At 42.9% G+C, this 22,839-nt stretch overlaps 1 protein-coding gene across 1 annotated transcript in view; it reads left to right on the top strand.

Moving 5' to 3' along the window:
* Positions 1 to 14,410: 14,410 nt before the first annotated feature.
* The window catches only part of LCT (lactase), a 96,486-nt gene continuing 88,057 nt past the window's right edge, over positions 14,411 to 22,839 (top strand). Inside the window, 1 exon segment of the mRNA XM_029607892.1 lies at positions 14,411 to 15,086. Within this exon segment, the coding sequence (XP_029463752.1) occupies positions 14,411 to 15,086 (676 nt within the window).

Here is a 22,839-nt window from a genome sequence, read left to right as displayed (position 1 = left end):
AAATTGTGTATTATAAATGCATGATTTTAAATTGTGTGTGGAGAGGGCTGTGGTAGGGGGAGGCCTGGGTACAAAGCTGTAGGATTTACTTAGGGTGCCTAATACCTTTGCACTGGCCTTGATTAGAAAAAAAATTCAAATTAAACGTTAAAAAAACAAAATGAGGAGGGACCAGCATGGGAATTGTTCACACAGGGCAGCAAAAAAAGCTAGCACTGGCCCTGCTCAGCAGCGCTTTCTGGTGATACACTGGAGGGATCCCCATCCCTCCCCAGTGAGAAGAGACCCTGCATGGTAGTGAATGGGAGAGTCGGACTGAGTGACTGAGAGGGTAGGTATGGGGTGAGTGGCAGGGAGGGGTGAGTGTTCAGAAGGAAGGGAAGGGATGAGTGGGAGGGAGGGGTGAGTGACTCAGAGGGAAGGGGCCAGTGTGTGCCTGAGAGGGAGGGAGGAGCGAGTGACTGAGAGGGAAGGGGGAATGAGGACGTAGAAGAAGGGAGTAAGAAGAAGAGAGGGTAGAAGGGTTTTGTGAGAGAGGAGAACGTTTGTGTGTTCCTTGCTCCCTTCCACCTCTTCTCACTAATCCATGACAATGCCAGGGTGACTGAAAATCAAAAATTCCCAGGTGTTACTTCAAAAGGTTTCTGGCAGTGAAAGGTGTTTGTGTGGCTCTTAATGAGGTGGCACCAGAATTAGAATTTTCTTTTGTATTGTGAGTTGGTGGGGGCTGTCTCTTGGAGAGGGCATCCTTTTGAGTACCTTAGCAGGGGTAGTAGCGGGGGCGGCATCTAATCCTATCCTATCCCTCACCTCAGGCGGCAGATTGCCATGTTTTGTTCCTAACTGCTGGCATCAGTTACCAATAAGGTAAAGCTGTGCTCCTGCTCTGGGCTGCCAACAGTCTGAATTACCTCCCGCAGCCTGACATCATCATCAAAGGTCGGCGCAATATCACATGTGTTAGCATGTCAAAAGAGTCATTTTGAGCCCGGCCTTTATTGATGATGTCGGGCAGGGGAGGCAGCTCAGAGAATTGTTGGTCACATGGCAGCAGCACATTTCCTGATGCACCACCAACTTCAGCAGTCACCCTGCACCCCTGTGCTGTATCTTTTTTGAGATACGGTGACCAGAAATGCACACAACACTCAAGATGAGGTGGCACCATGGAACGATACAGAGGCATTATGATATTCTCTGCTTTATTCTCCATTCCTTTCCTAATAATCCCTAGCATTCTAATTTGCTTCCTTGGCTGCTGCTGCACACTGAGCAGAAGATTTCAATGTATTTTCAACGATGACACCTAGAGCCTTTTCCCAAGTGGTGACTCCTAATGTGGAACCTTGCAATGTGCAACTATGATTTAGACTCGTGTTCTTCCCTAAGGGGCGGATTTTCAAAGGGTTTTGCGCGTATATTATGCGTGTAACCCCGAAAACCCGCTCTTGCATGCGCCAAGCCTATTTTGCATAGGCTCGGCGACGCACGCAAGCCCCGGGACGTGTGTATGTCCCGGGGCTTGAAAAAAGGGGCGGGGAGGGGGTGGTCCGGGGCGGGGGCGTGGCTAGAGGCCTCCGAAGGCCTGCTAGGCTAGCACGTGCAACCTACGCCTGCCCAGAGGCAGGCGCAACTTAAATAATAAAGGTAGGGCTGGGAATTTACGTAGGGATGGGGCGGGTTAAATAAGGGAAGGGAGGGAAAGGTGCGGGGGGTCAAAAGGAAAGTTCCCTCCAAGGCCGCTCCGATTTCGGAGTGACCTCGGAGGGAACGGGGAAAGCCATCGGGGCTCCCCTAGGGCTCAGCACGCGCAAAGTGCACAAGTGTGCACCCCCTTGCGCGCGCCGACCCTGGATTTTATAACATGCACGCGCATGTTATAAAATCGGGCGTAGATTTGTGCGCACCAGGTTGTGCGCACAAATCTACGTCCGCTCGTATGTTAGAAAATCTGGCCCTAAGTGCATCACTTTGCACTTGTCTACATTAAATTTCATTTGCCATTTGCATGCCCAGTCTCCCAATTTTGCAAGGTCCTCTTTCAAATACTCACAATGCTCTCGTGATTTAACAACTTTAAATAATTTTGTGTCATCTGCAAATTTGATCACCTTACTCGTTGTTCCCATTTCCAGGTCATTTATAAATATATAAATATATTATAAAGCAGTGGTCCCAGAACAGATCCCTGGGGTACTCCATTATTCTCCGTTGGCCTTTGAGAAAATTGACCATTTAGCCCTACTCTCTGTTTTCTATCTTTTAACCAATTCCCAGTACACAACAGGACATTGCCTTCTATCTCATTACTTTTTAAATTCCTCAGAAATCTTTCATGAGGGATTTTTTCAAATGCTTTCTGGAAATCCAGATACACTATATCAATTGGCTCACCTTTATCTACACGTTTATGTACACTTTCAAAAAAATGTAATAGATTGATGAGGCAAGACTCCCCTTGGCTAAATCTATATTGGCTTTGTCTTATTAAGTTATGCCTATCTATATGTTCAGTAATTTTGTGCTTTATGATAGTTTCTACCATTTTCCCCGGCACTGACGTCAAGCTCACTGGTCTGTAATTTCCTGGATCATTCCTTAAACCCTTTTTTAAAAAATTGGCGTTACTTTGGCACCCCTCCATTCTTCAGGTACCATAGCTGATTCTAAAGACAGTTTATAAATTACTAATAGTATGTCTGCAATTTCATTTTTCAGTTCTTTCAACACCCTGGGATGTATCTGGTCCAGGTGTTTTGCAAATCTTTAGTTAGAGAGCGAGGGACAGCATTGAAAACCCCCTCCCTCCAACTCTGCTGAGGAGTCTAGCCAGCCACTGGATTCCTTAGCAGTCCAAGATTTGGGATGAGATACTGTAGACTTTGTGTCTTTTAATTAGTTTACAGGGTAACTACTGATTAGCAACACTTAGGATAGAAAAAAAAATTTGGCAGGCTGTATAATAAACCAGTGAATTTCTATTTCTGTCTCATTATTTGTTGAACACAATAAAAGGGCTCAGGGTTGTTGAAGTACAACCTGGGCTATTAGATTTGCAATTTTAACAGCATGCATATCCTTGCTGGAACAGCACAGCCAGACATACAAAGAGTTACAGGCAGCCAAATGGAGAGGAAATTGCAATCAGAATACATCAGCCATCATCTGTACAGTTACACTGTGATAACAGTTTAGTTTAGTTTATTTGATGAATCACCTTTCTTTACAATCAAGGCAATATACAAATAGTGAATCAAAACCATGTAGAACAAAACCAATAAAGCAGTAAAATAATAACAATAAGTAATACTAAAAAATAAAACTGAGCAGAATAAGCAAAATGATTAAGTTCAATTAAGTTTCATAAACTCTGGCAAAGAGCCAGGTTTTGAGGCCCTTCCTAAAAATAATGAATTCTCTCTCAGTCCATAAAAAGAAAGAAAGATTATTCCAAAGGTTTGGAGCTAGATAAGAAAAACACACCTCTCTCGTGTGCTCCAATTGAATTTCTCTTGGAGAGGGAAGCTGAAGTAATTCAGACAGAGATGAATGTAATAACCTTGCAGGCTGATAAAGAATAAGAAGATTTGCTAAGTATGATAGAGTTTCCCAGCTAAGAGCTTTTATTTTATTTAAACATTTTATATACTGTCGTTTCATGTAATGATCACAAAGGTTTACAATAATGACATTCATAGCTCTGGTCAACAATTAAAGATGGATTACAGTGTCGTATTCATAAGCAGGCATCAAATGAAATGTTCATTCCATATTAACTAAGTATTTAGGACATTGGCCAGAAGTACATAAATCAATTAATTTTACAAATGTCACATATTAGTTAGTACGATGTGCAGAGTTCTTACATACTCATTAGGTTAATTCAGCGACTAAGGGTTTGTTAACAATTCCATCGTTAAAATTCACCCATTTGACTAAAGTTAGAGAGCGAGCAGTGTCTCTAGCGGGCCTAGGCTTATGGAACTCTCTTCCTAGTGAACTGAGACTTCAAACTAATTATCAGACTTTTAAAAAAGATCTTTAAGACCTGGCTCTTTACAAAGGCATTTGGAAAAGAGATTAAGTGAGACTTGTTATATTTTAGACTTTCATCTAAGGCTGTGCTACGAACATATGGAGAGACTGCTACTGCTTGTTTTTATTTCATTATGTTTTATTAATTTTATTTTATTTTACCCTTTTATTTCTATTCTTATTGTTATTTGGTTTTATACTTTCAGTTTACCTATTATTTTCTATGGCATGTTTTATCTTAATTTAGATTTTTTGTATATTGTATATGAATTTTACTATGAATTTTGTAATGTATTTATTTTTGTAATTGTGAACCGGTATGATTGAGTACAGAATATCAGTATAAATAAATAATTTTAAATAAATAAATAATTCTTCATACTTCCATTCTTATTTTTTAAAAATTAAGCAACCTATGTTGAAATAAATACGGCTAGTAATAGGAAGCCAATGAAGATTCAGCATAAGAGGTGTGACGTGGTCAAAATTTTTTTCTTGAAAATTAATTTTACTGCGGTGTTCTGTACAATTTGAATTTTTTGAATGAGATTAAAAGGGAGACTATGATACAAGGAGTTACAGTAGTGTAAATGACTATGGATCAATTAGTATGTGTGGGATTTTAGATCTTGTATTTCCAAATACTCCTGAAGTTACTCAGGAGCTTCTCCCCACAGCCGCAGTAATTAATAACACCGCACCTGTGAATGCCCATGAGGTACAACTTGGAGATCTTGCTGCTGGGATAAACATGGGTATCGGAGTGGCTGAGCAGCTTTCTGCAGCAGCAAAGGAGGAATGGAGCACCTAAAAGGCCCTAAATCATCTCTGTACCCAAGTTGGTAGGTCAAGAACCGACACGGCAAAATGGTGATACTCTACTAGACCTCAGACCTGCAGTTGGGGTGTGAGAAAGACCATGTAAAACATTTTGGCTTGCCCATTGCTTGAGGGTGGCCCCTACATAGTACAGGACTTTACTAAGGTCGACTCATGAGCACTGAAATGTGCTCATCATTCATATTGCCCAATGCACATTTAGTTTTGCATGTTTTTTTGTTGTGAAACAGGAATCGATGATTGCTTATCCCTGTTGGGTCAGGTTGACTGTAACTAATACATAGAAACATAGAAACATAGAAATGACGGCAGAAGAAGACCAAACGGCCCATCCAGTCTGCCCAGCAAGCGTCACACATTTTTTCTCTCATACTTATCTGTTTCTCTTAGCTCTTGGTTCTATTTCCCTTCCACCCCCACCATTGAAATATCTAGCTTGATTAGTTAGGGGTAGTAGGGGTAGTAACCGCCGCAATAAGCAAGCTACACCCATGCTTATTTGTTTTACCCAGACTATGTTATACAGTCCTTAATGGTTGTTTTTCTTCTCCCCTGCTGTTGAAGCAGGGAGCTATGCTGGAAATGCGTGATGTATCAGTCTTCTCCCATGCCGTTGAAGCAGAGAGCCATGCTGGATATGCATCAAAAGTGAAGTATCAGACACATTTGGTTTGGGGTAGTAACCGCCGTAACAAGCCAGCTACTCCCCGCTTTGTGAGTGCGAACCCTTTTTTCTTCTCCCCTGCCGTTGAAGCAGAGAACTATGCTGTATATGCATTGAACGTGAAGTATCAGGCTTATTTGGTTTGGGGTAGTAACCGCCGTAACAAGCCAGCTACTCCCCTCTTTGTGAGTGTAAATCCATTTTTCCACATTTCCTCTTGCTGTTGAAGCTTAGAGCGATGTTGGAGTCACAGTAAGCATGTGTATGTTTATTGAATAAGGGTATTGTCTCCAGGCAGTAGCTGTCATTCTGGTGAGTCACCCACTCTTCATTGGCGGCCTCTTGACTTTATGGATCCACAGTGTTTATCCCACGCCCCTTTGAAGTCCTTCACAGTTCTGGTCTTCACCACATCCTCCGGAAGGGCATTCCAGGCGTCCACCACCCTCTCCGTGAAGAAATACTTCCTGACATTGGTTCTGAATCTTCCTCCCTGGAGCTTCAAATCGTGACCCCTGGTTCTGCTGATTTTTTTCCTACGGAACAGGTTTGTCGTTGTCTTTGGATCATTAAAACCTTTCAAGTATCTGAAAGTCTGTATCATATCACCTCTGCTCCTCCTTTCTTCAATCTCTCCTCATACGTCATGCGATGAAGATCCTCCACCTTCCTGGTCGCCCTTCTCTGTACCGCTTCCATCTTGTCTTTGTCTTTTTGTAGATACGGTCTCCAGAACTGAACACAGTACTCCAGGTGAGGCCTCACCAAGGACCTGTACAAGGGAATAATCACTTCCCTTTTCTTACTCGACATTCCTCTCTCTATGCAGCCCAGCATTCTTCTGGCTTTTGCTATCGCCTTGTCGCATTGTTTCGCAGACTTCATATCATTAGACACTATCACCCCAAGGTCCCTCTCCTGCTCCGTGCACATCAGCTTTCCCCCCCCCCCCCCCCCCCCCCATCGAATGCAGTTCATTCGGATTTCCACTCCCCATATGCATGACTTTGCACTTCTTGGCATTGAATCTGAGCTGCCATATCTTCGACCACTCTTCCAGTTTCCTTAGATCCCGTCTCATTCTCTCCACTCCTTCTGGCGTGTCCACTCTGTTGCTGATCTTCGTGTCATCCGCAAAAAGACAAACCTTACCTTCTATCCCGTCCACAATGTCGCTCACAAAGATATTGAACAGGACCGGTCCCAACACCGATCCTTGCGGTACACCACTTAAAACCGCTCTCTCTTCAGAGAAGGTTCCATTTACCATCACACATTGTCTTCTGTCCGTCAGCCAATTTGCAATCCAGGTCACCACCTCGGCCCTCATTCCTAAGCTTCTCGTTTTATTCACCAGTCTCCTGTGCGGAACCGTATCAAAAGCTTTGCTGAAATCCAAGTATATGATATCAAGCGCTCTTCCTCGATCCAATTCCTTGGTTGTACAGTTCAGCATTGAGTACACTAGCTCTCCAGCTTTCCATGCATTATCCAAAAAATAAATACAGAGTCATTTCTAGGGCAAATAGCACTCTAGGAAAAGATGACTCATGGCACCCCCTTCCCCCCCCCGGCAAGTGTAAGTGTGTGTGTGTGTGTGTGTGTGTGTGTGTGTGTGTGTGTGTGTGTGTGAGAGAGAGAGAGAGAGAGCTTGTGTGTGTCACACATAGGCTCTCAGACACACACATGCTTTCACTAACTCGCACACACATATATGCACACAGGTTATCTCATACACACTTGTTCATTCTCACACACCCCCTCTTTCATACACACAAACATACTCTTACACACACTCCCTCTCTCCATGCACACAGGCTCTCACTCATACAAATTCACAACCATACTCTCACACTGTCTCACACCCACACACACTCAGGTTCTCCCCTCTGGGCCACGGTGGGATGGAGTCTGCCATGGCACATCACTGCTGCCGGATTTCTCCAGTCCACGGTGTGATGGGGTCCACTGTGGCCTTGATGGCCTCTCTTCAGACTGTAGTAATGGGATAGCATCTGTCGCTACCCTGCTGCTTTCTCCGGGGCTCTCGTCAAACCACAATGGAATGGGGTTTGCCACAGCCTTGCCACCATCACTGGGCCTCTCCTCCATCACCATAGGCTGGGTGATGCTGGTGGTGCTCAGGCCACCCACATAGCTCACCCATCCCAAAGACCAGCTCTGAATAAATATTTAACTAAAAACTCAGAAGCCAATATTCAGCTCTACTGTTAGGAATTGCGGCACGCATGCACTCTCACATGGCAGGAACACTGCTAGATCCCACCGCCATGCTGCTTCCCCCAGCTTTCTTGTAGGTGCAGGCTTGCATGCACGCACATAATATGCACACTGTGGTGGAAAGAACCTGAACAGCGCCTCCTGATGATGTCACTCACCTGCTCTACTTAAGCCTAGGCCCCACAGTAATTCCTTGCCTCAGCAACAGGTCTCCTGGTGTGCCTTACGTCCCAGTGCATGGTACTGTGCCTTGTCTTGCCTTGTTCCCACCTTGTCTGTGCCCTGCCCATGGTCTTGTCTGCCTTGGTCTTTGTTTCATCCTATTCTGCTCAGCTTGACCTACTGGATTCTGACCCTGGCTTCGACCATAAGAACATAAGAAAATGCCATACTGGGTCAGACCAAAGGTCCATCAAGCCCAGCATCCTGCTTCCAACAGTGGCCAATCCAGGCCACAAGAACCTGGCAAGTACCCAAAAACTAAGTCTATTCCATGTTACCATTGCTAATGGCAGTGGCTATTCTCTAGGTGAACTTAATAGCAGGTAATGGACTTCTCCTCCAAGAACTTATCCAATCCTTTTTTAAACACAGCTATACTAACTGCACTAACCACATCCTCTGGCAACACATTCTAGAGTTTAATTGTGCGTTGAGTAAAAAAGAACTTTCTCCGATTAGTTTTAAATGTGCCCCATGCTAACTTCATGGAGTGCCCCCTAGTCTTTCTACTATCCGAAAGAGTAAATAACCGATTCACATCTACCCGTTCTAGACCTCTCATGATTTTAAACACCTCTATCATATCCCCCCTCAGTCGTCTCTTCTCCAAGCTGAAAAGTCCTAACCTCTTTAGTCTTTCCTCATAGGGCAGTTGTTCCATTCCCCTTATCATTTTGGTAGCCCTTCTCTGTACCTTCTCCATCGCAATTATATCTTTTTTGAGATGCGGCGACCAGAATTGTACACAGTATTCAAGGTGCGGTCTCACCATGGAGCGATACAGAGGCATTATGACTTTTTCCGTTTTATTTACCATTCCCTTTCTAATAATTCCCAGCATTCTGTTTGCTTTTTCGACTGCCGCAGCACACTGAACCAACGATTTCAATGTGTTATCCACTATGACACCTAGATCTCTTTCTTGGGTTGTAGCACCTAATATGGAACCCAACATTGTGTAATTATAGCATGGGTTATTTTTCCCTATATGCATCACCTTGCACTTATCCACATTAAATTTCATCTGCCATTTGGATGCCCAATTTTCCAGTCTCACAAGGTCTTCCTGCAATTTATCACAATCTGCTTGCGATTTAACTACTCTGAACAATTTTGTGTCATCTGCAAATTTGATTATCTCACTTGTCGTATTTCTTTCCAGATCATTTATAAATATATTGAAAAGTAAGGGTCCCAATACAGATCCCTGAGGCACTCCACTGTCCACTCCCTTCCACTGAGAAAATTGTCCATTTAATCCTACTCTCTGTTTTCTGTCTTTTAGCCAGTTTGCAATCCATGAAAGGACATCGCCACCTATCCCATGACTTTTTACTTTTCCTAGAAGCCTCTCATGAGGAACTTTGTCAAACGCTTTCTGAAAATCCAAGTATACTATATCTACCGGTTCACCTTTATCCACATGTTTATTAACTCCTTCAAAAAAGTGAAGCAGATTTGTGAGGCAAGACTTGCCCTGGGTAAAGCCATGCTGACTTTGTTCCATTAAACCATGTCTTTCTATATGTTCTGTGATTTTGATGTTTAGAACACTTTCCACTATTTTTCCTGGCACTGAAGTCAGGCTAACTGGTCTGTAGTTTCCCGGATCGTCCCTGGAGCCCTTTTTAAATATTGGGGTTACATTTGCTATCCTCCAGTCTTCAGGTACAATGGATGATTTTAATGATAAGTTACAAATTTTTACTAATAGGTCTGAAATTTCATTTTTTAGTTCCTTCAGAGGTCTGGGGTGTATACCATCCGGTCCGGGTGATTTACTACTCTTCAGTTTGTCAATCTGGCCTACCACATCTTCTAGGTTCACCGTGATTTGATTCAGTCCATCTGAATCATTACCCATGAAAACCTTCTCCATTACGGGTACCTCCCCAACATCCTCTTCAGTAAACACCGAAGCAAAGAAATCATTTAATCTTTCCATGATGGCCTTATCTTCTCTAAGTGCCCCTTTAACCCCTCGATCATCTAACGGTCCAACTGACTCCCTCACAGGCTTTCTGCTACGGATATATTTTAAAAAGTTTTTACTGTGAGTTTTTGCCTCTACAGCCAACTTCTTTTCAAATTCTCTCTTAGCCTGTCTTATCAATGTCTTACATTTTACTTGCCAATGTTTATGCTTTATCCTATTTTCTTCTGTTGGATCCTTCTTCCAATTTTTGAATGAAGATCTTTTGGCTAAAATAGCTGACCTTCTGCTAATAGCTGACCACCTGCTTTGGAACTGACCCAGCTTCATCTGGCACCTGCCCCGACCTATGGCCTCTGGCATCTTTGCTATCTGTTGCCAGCCCCAACTCTCATCTGGTCTTGGACCATCGTTCCTGGACTGCCCTAGAGATCTTCCTAAGACCTGCTGGCCACCAGAACCCAAGAGCTCAACCTGTGGGGGAGGTGGCTGGTATAGGCAAAGCTCCAGCCGGTCCCTCCACAGGACTTCTCTGCCAGCTGTTGGTGTGGGCCTAGTGGGCTTGCTCACTAGGTGGTGCCAGTCACACAACAGCCCCAAGAGTTCACTGTTCCTTCTACTTAGCTGGATATTCAGATTTGTCCAATTAAATTAACAGAATAAGTTAGACCTGCTGAATAACAGTTCTAAAGTTAGTTGGGTAAGACTTATCCAGCTAACTAACAATTTATTGAGGGATATTCAGCAGCAAAGCATGCTTCTGAATATCCCTTTAAATTAGCCGGATAAGTCTTATCCGGCTAACTTACTTAGATGGAATTTTTTGAATATCGCATTCAAAAAGTTTGATTTTCAGAATGTACAGGCTAAGGGTGGTTTCAAAGTTACAGTCAAAAAGATGTTGAGTAGAAAAGAAAAAAAAAGTAAATTTAACATCTCTCTCCAAATTATTGCAAATGACACACTTCTTCAATTTGTAAAGGATAATTCTACCAGCTAAAATCCCTGATGAGCAACTTAGCAATGAGCATTTCACTGAAAATTCTGCTTCCCCAAGGACTGCACCGTTTAGTATCCATGAATTCTTACTCTACTGGACTACTCATTGTAACTAGAAAAGTAACTGACCCAAAAAACAAAGCGGTAGCCGATCCAGTGAGCTGTGTAACAGTGACGACAATAGGAATCGGATGATAACAAGCCCTTTATTAAAACGCCCGACTCTGGCCGAGTTTCGCTCCCTTGCACAGAGCTGCCTCAGGGGCAATTCATTTTACCAGGACTTGATTTGATCAATGCAGAAAATATTGTATTGATTGTACCTTCGGTGCCGATGTGTTCTCACTCGAATAGACTTTCTCTAATCAGCATAGTATTGCTACGTAATAGCTGCTTTGAAGTCAAAACGTTCTGTACATGACAACAAAAAGAATGCTCGGATCATTTCCAGTATCCAAAAAGAATGCTCGGATCATTTCCAGTATCTTTTTTTTGCTCAACAAGATGTCCAGGACCAGTGGTTTTGTTTTTTGGGGGGGGTTTTGGACTCTTTGAGCAACACTCTCAACTGAGATCAGTCAGTCACTCCTTGGATAATTTCTTTATCTGGCCCTTTACTCTTTTCCGAGCATACTATGCTGATTAGAGAACACATCGGCACCGAAGGTACAATCAATACGATATTTTCTGCATTGATCAAATCAAGTCCTGGTAAAATGAATTGCCCCTGAGGCAGCTCTGTGCAAGGGAGCGAAACTCGGCCAGAGTCGGGCGTTTTAATAAAGGGCTTGTTATCATCCGATTCCTATTGTCGTCACTGTTACACTAGAAAAGTAACTGACATTTTTCCTGATGGCCCTTTTCTAATAAAACTGTGTTTTTTAGTAAATGGTTAAAGTTAGGTTTAATGAGGACAAATCTATTTATACGTCATTTAGCAAAATTAGTGTATTAAAAGAGGTCAGAGATTGTATTTTCTATTAGAACTAATAAATGCATTTACATTAGATCGGTATGCTAACTAACCATCATATAAGCATTTATTTGAGGAGCCATTGCATGAAATCACTCTTTGGTTTTAAAACCATTAATTTTTATTCTGGAATTGGAAGGTAGTAATTCAGTCAGAGAGTACTTACCAATAAGCAAACAAGGCAACTGCCTAGAGGCAGCCACCCTGCTATCAAAAGTCCACCCCAGTGGCTTGCCTCTGTATAGCTACTTCATTATTAATCAACAACAGTCGAAAATCATCATAAGGAGATTCCTCCAGTCATGATCTCCAGGCATTGGGGCGGTGAGAGGTGAGACAATCAGGAAGTTATCCATACAGCTTGGGGAGAAGCAGGAATCCCTCAGTGTGGCCAGCAATTATCCCGATGTTGAGATGCTAAAGTCATTGATGTAGAAATTCGGACAGCAGTGTCTTCATTATTGCTTCTCCTGGGAAGGGGTTAAAGCAGGTAAATTCCCAGTGAGACACAGTAGACTGGAGACAGAGAAGAAGATGGAGTGTTTGGGTTATTCTACCAAAAATTGTAATGTATGACGGAAATCATTACTACTGAACAAGTTTATTTTCAGTAAAATCTTTTCTTTGGAACAACAATACTGTGTAGAAAGTGTTATTTCCTCAATGAAAATATGGTTCCTGATAGGAATGTACATTTGTTTAAAATGAAAGCACAAAACAGGACAAATAGGGTAATTCATTTCATTTGAGGGTCCCACTTATTCGTTACATTCATTTTCAATGAATGCTTCGGGCCTAGGCCTGAAGAAGGGGCTTTTCCTAGGGTATAGGCCAAGGCCTGAGCACGACCCCCATCAAATACGTATCTGATCCGTTGGGTATCCATGGAAGCAGCTAGGCCGGGTCCTGACACCTGGGCCTTGACCTGCTACCCAGGCCCGATGCCGGGGCCCAGCTCGGAGGCCAGGTCTCGATGCCTGGGCCTCAGCCTAGGACGGAGCCCAGGCCCAATGTTGCAATCTAACCCAGAGGCCAGCTCCCAATGCCAGGGCCTTGACCTGGACCCAGGCTTGATGCTGGGGCCTCAGCCTAGGCTGGAGTCCAGGCCCAGACCTGACACTACAGCCTGGCCTGGAGGCCAGATCCTAACACTGGGGCCTGGCCCTCACACCTGGGCTCTGGCCTAGGATTAGGCCCCAGCCTGGAGCCCCAGCCCGGAGCCCAGGCCTTAGAGCTGCTCCAATGATATCCTCTTCTTTCTTCTTTTCTTTTTTAACTGACGCCATCCGCTGAGGTCACACCAGCATTAATTATCTCCGGCACAGTCACCCCAGTGGATGGCGCCATTTTGATGTACATCATTGTATGGCAGCGGCAGCTTCCTCACTCCTATGTCACTCACTGTGGCCTGTGACAGCTGATTGCCAACTTCCCTGCAGCCGCATCATCATCCTTGCGAGTGCCTCTCCACAGTGCAAGTTTTCCTCTGCAGCAGTAAGGCAAGAAACCTTCACGGCTGCACTAACAGCTGAGCCCCGCTCCTTTCACAGCCGCAATGACCACAGCAGCTCAACCAACCTCTCTACCAACTGGGTCCTTAAGCCTGGGCTATAACATCCCCAACCAGAGGTGCTCAAGGGAAACAGGTAAACTATTTAAAAAAATGTTACACCCCCTCATTTTTTTAACATTTTAACTTCTGGTTCCAACAGTAGGGCTCCGAAGCTTAGCTTTCCCCCTTCCCCCTGCCGGGAAAGAACTTCCCGACTTCCCCCCTTTCCTAGTATGGACAGGCGAAAGAGGGGAGATGCATTTATTTATATAATTTGAAATTAGCTTTAAATTGATTTGGTATAGAAAGTTAAACGAGAATCTTCTTTGTTCACTGTTTATGTGGAACAAAAGCACGTTTATCTCCAGTAACGTCATCCTTTAGGCACATTTGGGTTTAGGGAAGGAGTAACTATAAGCTTCCATGTAAACCTGCTGCTTACTATTAGTTTGTTGCTGTGCAGGGGGGAAGTGATGACAAAATGGTAGCAAAAATGGACGTTTGGCAAGATGTAAACGCTCATGCCATAGCCTCCTCAACCCTTCACTTCAGACAGGACAGAGGACTGAGACCACTGGGCTGGAGGAAATGCCACCAATATAAGGAAAAATAAAGAACTGGAAACAGCCTGCCGGATGTCATCATTTTGGTTCTGTCCAACGGAGGAACAGCTGGACTGGGTCAGTCCAAAGGTCCACCTCGCCCAGCATCCTATCTCTCTGACATCTCAAGCAGCAGATGCTTACAGGACATTTTGTTTTTCTGTCTGCACAGCTTCCCTCATAATTGAATCATCAGGCTGTATCCTTGTCTAATTATGCTTTGCCTAATTTTTGTCATCAGCAATTTTGTTTATCTGCAAAATTGATAACACGGGTTAAACATTAATTTCATGATCCTTAATATACCATGAACAGCAGAGCACTGGCCTCCTGAGAGCAAATTTCTAAAATGAAACCAATCTGGAGCATATGGCTATTTTTTCTGCTCTGTTTTCCTTGCCAGGGGGCCAACTGGAACTTGGCAAAAAATTTTGTAGCAATTGCTGGCCCTTTAACTAATGACATTTTAAGTAATTTAGATGTCAAAGCTGGGCCTCTTGGTATACCAGGCTCTAAGGAAGACAACACAGCCCTTGGAGAAGAGCACTTTGTGTGCCAGGAGCCTCTTCCAGTCTCCCTGACAGAATTCTTCACCCGTCTTCATGCCAGCAGAGTTACTCATTTTAAAATCACACTGCCATGGGCTGAGATTCTCCCACAGGGAAATTCAAAGTTTCCTGACAGCAGAAAGGTGGACTGTTACAGAAAACTACTCCGGGAGCTGATTGCAGCAGACATCAAACCAGTGGCCATTCTGCACCACCGACATCTTCCTCCAGCATTGGTTTCACGCTATGGAAGCTGGAAGAGTCAGATCCTAGCAGAGCACTTTGTGGACTATGCAGGATTCGTCTTTAGTGTTTTTGGTGATTTGGTGGATACCTGGACGACTTTTAGTGACCTAGATGAGACTATTGATGAGGTGCAGCAGCCGCACGGTCTTTCAGATCCTACAGCTCTCCAGAACCTTGCTCTCGCACATGAAAAAGTTTATAAACTATACCATGAGAAGTATTCTTCCAAAGGTAAGAGAGAAACGGTCCAGAATCCAGTTTGTTTACAGCAAATTCTATCCTGCAAAAAGGAAATGTGGATTTCATTCTCCTATCTGAAGTAGCCTGATTGCCATGCTAGTCCACTAGATCACGTAGAAACAAAAGATCTACAGACAAGTTGTAGGTGATACCATTTTATTGGACTAACAAAACATTTTTAATAGCTTTTTAAGAGGTGTGGTCCCTTGATCAGGATAGTGCACCACAGTGATCTGCCCTGATGAAATCAGCATAGCTCTAAAAAATTAATAAAAAATGTATTGAGTTACCACAATTAGAGGGTAATTTTGTAAAGCCCGCATAATTTAGACAGCAAATAACCTGTGTAAGTTACACCAGTTTTCAAGGCAAAACTTCTGCATGTATATTCACTTTGAAAATTATCCCACCAAAACTAGTGATATCCTCTATTATATGCGCAGATCTTTTTTCAGGAAATTCGATCACAGGCCATTTCCCTGGATAAAAGCACTGTTTTATCAAAGGAAATGCCCTTGAAAATTACTTTCCCTAAAGGTATTACCTACAACTCGTGTGTTCTCATGTAAATGTAATATCAATAGTGAAATACAGCACAAAGTGTGGAAAAAAGAGTGTTAGAAGCCCACTAAATGGATATCTCCCATATTGGTCGACATGACAAAACTTTCTGATAACAGCCTTGTTTTATTATAACATGGCTCTAGATATAATTGAAATCTTACATCTGATCAGGTTGGATATGAATCTGTATAAAGTATCAATGTCCATTTAAGTATCATAATAGTATTGCTACTTGTTATAATACATTATACTAAATATAATTTTTTTCAAAGTTAAATAAAGATAAAATGGTAAGCCACAAATCCTCGATAATCCTAGCAAAATAAATAAATAGAAAACATTTTGCCAGTTTCCTTGATTAGTAATGATCTTCACTTGAAGTCCTCTACTCAATGAAGGAGTATGGCTGCCTCCTTCACTAGAGAAGGAGGTCATTTGAAAGGTACATAAACCCTACTTCAACTAATTCAATACAAAATCATATATCAAAGAAAGCAAACCTTGTCTAAATCATGCTCTAAACTGTTTTCAAGACAGTACCTGCTGGACACCACTAAGTCAGACAGGTTTTCAGTATATCTGCAATGAATATGTATGAGATATACAATATTTATATGCACTGCCACCATTGCAAGCAAATAAATCATATGCATATTTATTATGGGTATCCTGAAAACCAGACTGGGTGGTCCCTGAGAACTGGTTTGAGAACCATTACCCTAAAACAGTGGTGCCTAAATCTACCCTGGGAGACGTTACCCAGTTGGGCTTTCAAGATATCTGCAATAAATATGTATGAAATAGATCAGCATGCACTGCTTCCATTGCTTGCAAATTTTTCTCATGCATATTGTCCTGAGGTAGTCAGCCAGAGAAGATCCTAGGGCTTGGTTATCGGCAGACTGCACTTTCGAAGGTAGTTCCACTCTACAAGGCTCTCTGTCACAAACAGGTCTTCCTGTTGCAGGCACAGCACTAGGTGTGCAGCCTCCTAAATAGTCCAGCTTCCTAGAGTGCCACGTGTAGCGGTTCCCCCGTAGGCTCAGCTTCAAGAAATAGAAAGTCACCAAACAACAACAATAGCAAAGTACTGGATTAATGGTCATTCCCTCTTGCCATCACTTGCTGAGGAACCATGTCTCCTCTTGCACGTATACCCTGAGCCAAGTTTCTCCTCTGGTATAGACGCCAGGGCACTTCAGGGAAAACTCCCAGGGCTGCCGCATGGCAGTTCTCTCTACTGTCCTGCCCGTGTCACATTCTGCCTTTTCCAGTTTTATCACCAACAAAACCTAATTACAAGTTCAGCCAGTTCATGGGGAGAAAACAAACAAAAGTCAACTTTGCTCTAGGACTTCTTTCGTAGGCCTCCTAGGCTCTAGCACAACACGCCCTGCAAACAAAACAAAACAGCCAATAATTAGAGTAACTTAACTCATTCTCAGGCCGATTCAGTAAAAGTCGTGGGAGAGCCGGCGAGCGCGCGCTATCCCGACGCGCGCACAGGCCACTTTCCTGTACGCGCGATTCAGGAGGGAACAACATGCAAATGAGGGCCCGCGGTAAAAGGGGGCGCTAGGGACACTAGCACGTCCCTAGTGCCTCCTTTTTGACAGAAGCGGCGGCTGTCAGCGGGTTTGACAGCTGACGCTCAATTTTACCGGCATCAGTTCTTGAACCCCCTGACAGCTACAGGTTCGAAAAACGGGCACCGGCAAAATTGAGCATCCGTCTTCCGACCCATGGGCAGATTTTTAATTTTACTTTTTTTTACTTTTGGGGCCTCCAACTTAATATCACTATGATATTAAGTCGGAGGGTGTACAGAAAAGCAGGGGTTAATTTTTGAAAGTAAAATGTGCGGCTTCGCTGCACATTTTGCTTTCTGTATCACGCGGGAATGACTAATAGGCCCATCAACATGCATTTGCATGTTGCGGGCGCTATTAGTTTCGGGGGGATTGGCCGCACGTTTTCGACACATTATTACCCCTTACTGTATAAGGGGTAAAAATAGCTCATCGAAAACGCACGGCCAAATGCGGGCTAATAATGCGCTCCGCCGGAGCACACTGTACTGTATCAGCCTGTTTGTTTCCATCTCCGTTTCTGTTTCAGCCTCCGGGCAATCCACTTCCAACTCCTCCTCCTCAATCGTGGAGCTGGCCCCTGATTTAAACTCCCCAGCCGCCTCCTGAACTTCCTTCTCCCTCATCATGGGTTCCCTTCCCTCAGAGTCATGCCTCCTGGTGTCTGACCAGCTCTCTCTCTCTCTTCCCATTGGTCTGTCCGCGGCTCTAAGAGCCTGAGAAATATAGTCTCCCTCCTTGTCTCTCTGAGGCCTTTGTTGCCTGGATCTGCCTTTGGCTCTCCCTGGGATAATCCAGTCCAGATTTCCCCCCCTGGGTAAATAGTGAGCCTCATCACAATATTCATTGAGACTATCCTGAAAACCCAACTGGCTGAGGATCCCCCCCCCAGCACATGTTTGAAAACTATTGCTCTAGTCTAAAATAGTCATCCCTTTTGTCTCAAGCAGGGCTTCCCAAGCAGGGCTTCCTGGGGATACCATGACCAGTTGGGTTTTCAGGATATCCACAATGAGTATGCTTGAGATGCATGCACTGGAGACCCAGCACATGCAGTTTTATCTCAAGCATATTCATTGTGATTATTCTGAAAGCCTGATTGGCCATAGGATCCCCAAGATGGGTTTGGCAAATCCTGGGTTTGAGGGCTTTTTCTCTGATGTTCATAGAAATAACAATAACAGGACTTCTTTATTCTAGGAAAATAGCCTGTTTCAGATGGTTCCCTGTAACAGGGCATAGAGCACAACTACCCCATGTTATTGGGAAAACTGCATATCTTTAATCCAGGCTTCACAGGAGAGGAGGGGTCTACATAGAAAGCAGCAGGTCACTAGAGAACAGGCATCCCCAGATGTAGACATAGCCATAATCGGAAAATGTGAATGCAGGATAAGAGGTGGAGGCTTTCAAGCTCTTGTCTTGATACTGAGGATATGCCACAAAAAACATGATGACATTGATAATTATTTATGCCTTGCTAATTCTTTGAGTGCCCATTTAATGCTGCAAAGAGGCTGTATTTGTGTTCTGGTCTGCTTGCTGCCAAAAAGCTATACTTTTGTTCCTGCTTATTTTGCTGCTAAAGAAACAAATAAGATCATTTATCAAAATGCGATGTGGCCTTTTCGCGTGCAAAAACGCCCAACCGCACACGATAACGGCCGCATCGCAGAGGTATTATTTAAATGAGGGGAAGGGGAGGGATGTGAGAGGGGTTTGGGCGTGGTTATGGCCCGGCAGCTCTGCGGGCGATAATGTTTTCCACATTATCGCCAGCAGCACCGCGAGAAATAACAACATCTTTTCCTGTGGCGCTATAGGTGCGAAAATGTGCAGCCCAGCCGCAGCCATGGCAAGCAAAAACACACCATCGTGATACAGCCGGCTGCACAATTCCCCCCCCCCTCTCCCTTTTTTTTTTTTTTAGCATGGCTCATCATTCTGCTATAAATATAACAGAATGATGAATCTTGCTAAAAGATAGTTTTGGGCCTAGCAGCCACAATGAACCTACTGAACTGTTTGCAGGTGTGGCTCTGTCTGGAGGTTCTTGCACCCAACCCGTGTCTACCACATTCCCCATACCCCGTACCCAGAGCCCCTGGATTTCTGTGGCAGAATTTTCAAAATTCTGTGGCAAATTTGTATAATTTTGCAAAATGATTCACACATTTGACTATGCAATTTTTATTGAAAACCATTCACAATTTTTGTTTTTAAACAACCATTAAACTATATTTAAATACAAATTTTACCAGGTGCAAAAATAAAACAATTACCCAGTTTAGGCATATAAATTACAAACTTTTAACTGTGAAATGTCACTGTTGTGTTATGCCTTAATACCAAAGCCACCAGTTTAGTGCAACAGATTTTTCAAGATTCTGCGGCAGATTTTTCAAAATTCTGTGGGAATTGTCGCAAAGTTGGATAATTTTGCATAAAGTTTCACATCTCTAAGATTGCATAAAAAGTCAATTTTTATTGGAAATAATATTGTTTGTTTTTAAGCAATATTTAAACTATATACAAATTAAAAAAATATACTAAGTACAAAAATCAACAATTTATCAAGTTAAGACATAAATTATGAAATTTAATTGTGAAATGTCACTTTTGTCCTAAATTGAAATCATCCTTTTTATATTATCTTGAGAAAGTCCTTGTTTTCTGAGTATATGAGCTTATTTGTGTTGAAAATGCACTCAGTTTCAGCAGTCTGTCATGATTACACAAAACGATTTGTGCATATTCACTGCTTTTGTCAGGAGATACTTGCCAGTACTGAGTACCAGCACCTTTTTCCTTCACCCTGCTTGATTTGCCCTGTGGTCCTTAAAAAAAAAACCCAACATGGATCTGCATGTAAGTAGTGGCTGGTGAGAGAAAATTATTCATAGTTGTTAAATCACAAGAGGATTGTAAGAAATTGCAAGAGGACATTGCAAAACTGGGAGACTGGGCACACAAAGGCACATGACATTTAATGTGGACAAGTGCAAAATGATGCATATAAGAAAGAGCTACCCAAATTATAGCTATACAATATAAGGTTCCACTTTGGGAGTCACCAACAGGAAAAGAATCTAGGTATCACTGTGGTGGCAAAGAAAGCAAATAGAATGCTAGGAATTATTAGGAAAGGAATGCAGTATAAAACAGGGAATATTATAATGCCTCTGTATCACACCATGGTGAGACCGCACCTTCAGTATTGTGTGTAGTTTTGGTCACAGCATCTCACAAAAAGGTATAGTGGTATTAGGAATGATATAGAGAAGGGCTAAAAAAATGATAAGGGGATGGAGTGAGTCCCCTGTGAGGAAAAAATAAAGAGGTTAGGGCTCTTCAACTTGGAGAAGAAACGGCTTAGGGGAGATATGATAGAGGTCTATAAAATAATGAGTGGAGTGGAATGGGTAAAGACGAACTGGTTACTTTTTCAAAAAGTACAAAGATTAGGTAACAATCGATGAGTTTACTAGGTGATACATTTAAGACAAATAGGAGAAAATATTTTTTAGTCAATGCATAATTAAACTCTAGAATTAGTTACTGGAGGATATTGAGAAAGCTGTTAGTGTAGCTGGGTTTAAAAAAGGTTTGGATACGTTCTGGAAGAAAAGTGCATAAACTATTAAGGTGGACTTGAGAAAATCCACTGCATATCCATGGGATAAGCAGCAAGGTCTCTATCAGAATTCTGGGATCCTGCCAGCTACTTGTGATCTCTATTGGCCACTGTTAGACACAAGATACTGGGTTTGATAAATCTTTGGTTTGACCCATATGGAAAGTTCTATGTTCTTATGACCACCAGGTAAATGCCTGACACTGCCAGTGTTTCGACAATAAAGTGTCTGTTTCACAGGCCAGATGGAAAATCTGTAAAAACAAAAGAATCAGATATACTTGCTAATACCAGAAAAGTAGTAATATAAAAAAGATCTAAAAAATGTATATAAACATATTCTTTTTATTCCTTCTTTTTGATTTCTACTTAATCCTTCATTTTTAACTTAGATTAGTTATTTATAATTTTATGTTTGTAATTTTCCTCCTTTATATTTGCTCATTATTTTTTATTGTAAACTGCTTTGATCAATACTTTATTGTAAAAACGGTATATAAATAATGACAAATAAATAAATTATAATACATAAATATCTTTATTCAAATTAATGTTACATACATATAATAAAATCATGTGATACATATGATTCTTCATACAAAAAACATAGCATTCAGTGTAAAAAGTAATCCAATTAATAAATAAGGCAATAAACTAACTCACTTTTATATTGAATGCTAAGTGTTTTGTGTGATGTATCATCATATGTACCAAATGATTTTATTATATGTAATTAACATATTTTTTGCGTGTTACTGCAAACTGCGGAAGAGTAATACCCATGTTACTTCGCCATGGGCAGCAATTACACCTCCTGCGTTAAGTGTTATCTAGGAACACCCAGGCTCCTCCCACACTGCACCGCGAGCAAAGAACTACCGCCCACCCATGTGCTCTGCCAACTATTGTAAGGAATGGCGTGAGCATGAGTCCTTCATGCTGTTGCATAGTTGATGCTGCCTCACAGGTGAGCCCACAAGGCCTGCTCCAACAGCTGGAGAATGCATTTTGACATGAGCCAGGCTAAGGCTTCACCTGAACCAGCTGCTTCCCTGTGGGTTGGGCCCTTGGGTTCTGAAGACCAGCAGGACTTAGGAGATTCAAGGGCAAGGCAGAGTCCAGTCGTAGTCCAAGAGTCAAAATTAGTGCAGTCCAGGTTCAAAGCTAAGGTCAGGTGGCAAGCAAGGGGTAGGTCTAAGTCCAAGGCTGAGGTCAGATCCAAAGAGACTGGCCAAGATAAACAAGAGATACAGAGGGACAGACAAGACAAGGCATGGCAAGGCTCCAAAGACAAGGGTAAGACAGACAGATAAGAAAAGAAAACAGAGATAGGGCAAGGCTGGAAGGCAGGCTGAAAGAGGCAAGGCTAGAAGGCAAACTGGATGAGGCAAGGCTGGAAGGCAGGCAAAGGACCTGTTGCTGAGGCACGGAAGAGGTGTATGAAGTGTCAATAAGTAATAGGGCCAGCTGACATCATCTGAGGATGCCACTGGGATTTTCCCGCTGCTGCTGCCCCTGTAAGAGCAGGGTATGAGTGCGTGCATGCACCTTAGGAAAGCCCAGGAAGCACAACAGCTAGTGGCTTTCTCTGCCACAGGGAGTGGCTCTGATCATGGTAGTGGCATCTCTCACAGTGATGGTGGCCATCAGTGGTGGCAGCAGATGAGCAGCCAAGAGCCGTCAGCAGGGCAGAGTGAGCCAGGTCAGTGTGGCATTGGGGTCAATGAAGCTGACTACAGGACAGTCGAAGGTATACCTTTACCATCTGGGAACTTGGAAGGTTTGACATGAGTTCCAGGGATTCTTTGGTTTTTGAAAGGTCATGAAGAAGCATCCACTGGCTGATTGTCTTCTGCAGGCATAGATCCTTTGAAGAGAGAAGAGTGTGACTCATAGGTTCCAAGATCATCATGTTGAATGAGGACAGCCTCTACCATCTTGGCAGTGACCTCTACCT

Source organism: Rhinatrema bivittatum, chromosome 6, assembly GCF_901001135.1.
Source record: "Rhinatrema bivittatum chromosome 6, aRhiBiv1.1, whole genome shotgun sequence".
NCBI lineage: Eukaryota > Metazoa > Chordata > Amphibia > Gymnophiona > Rhinatrematidae > Rhinatrema > Rhinatrema bivittatum.
Note: the sequence above shows the minus strand (reverse complement) of the source record. Positions and strands in the feature narration are given on the sequence as shown.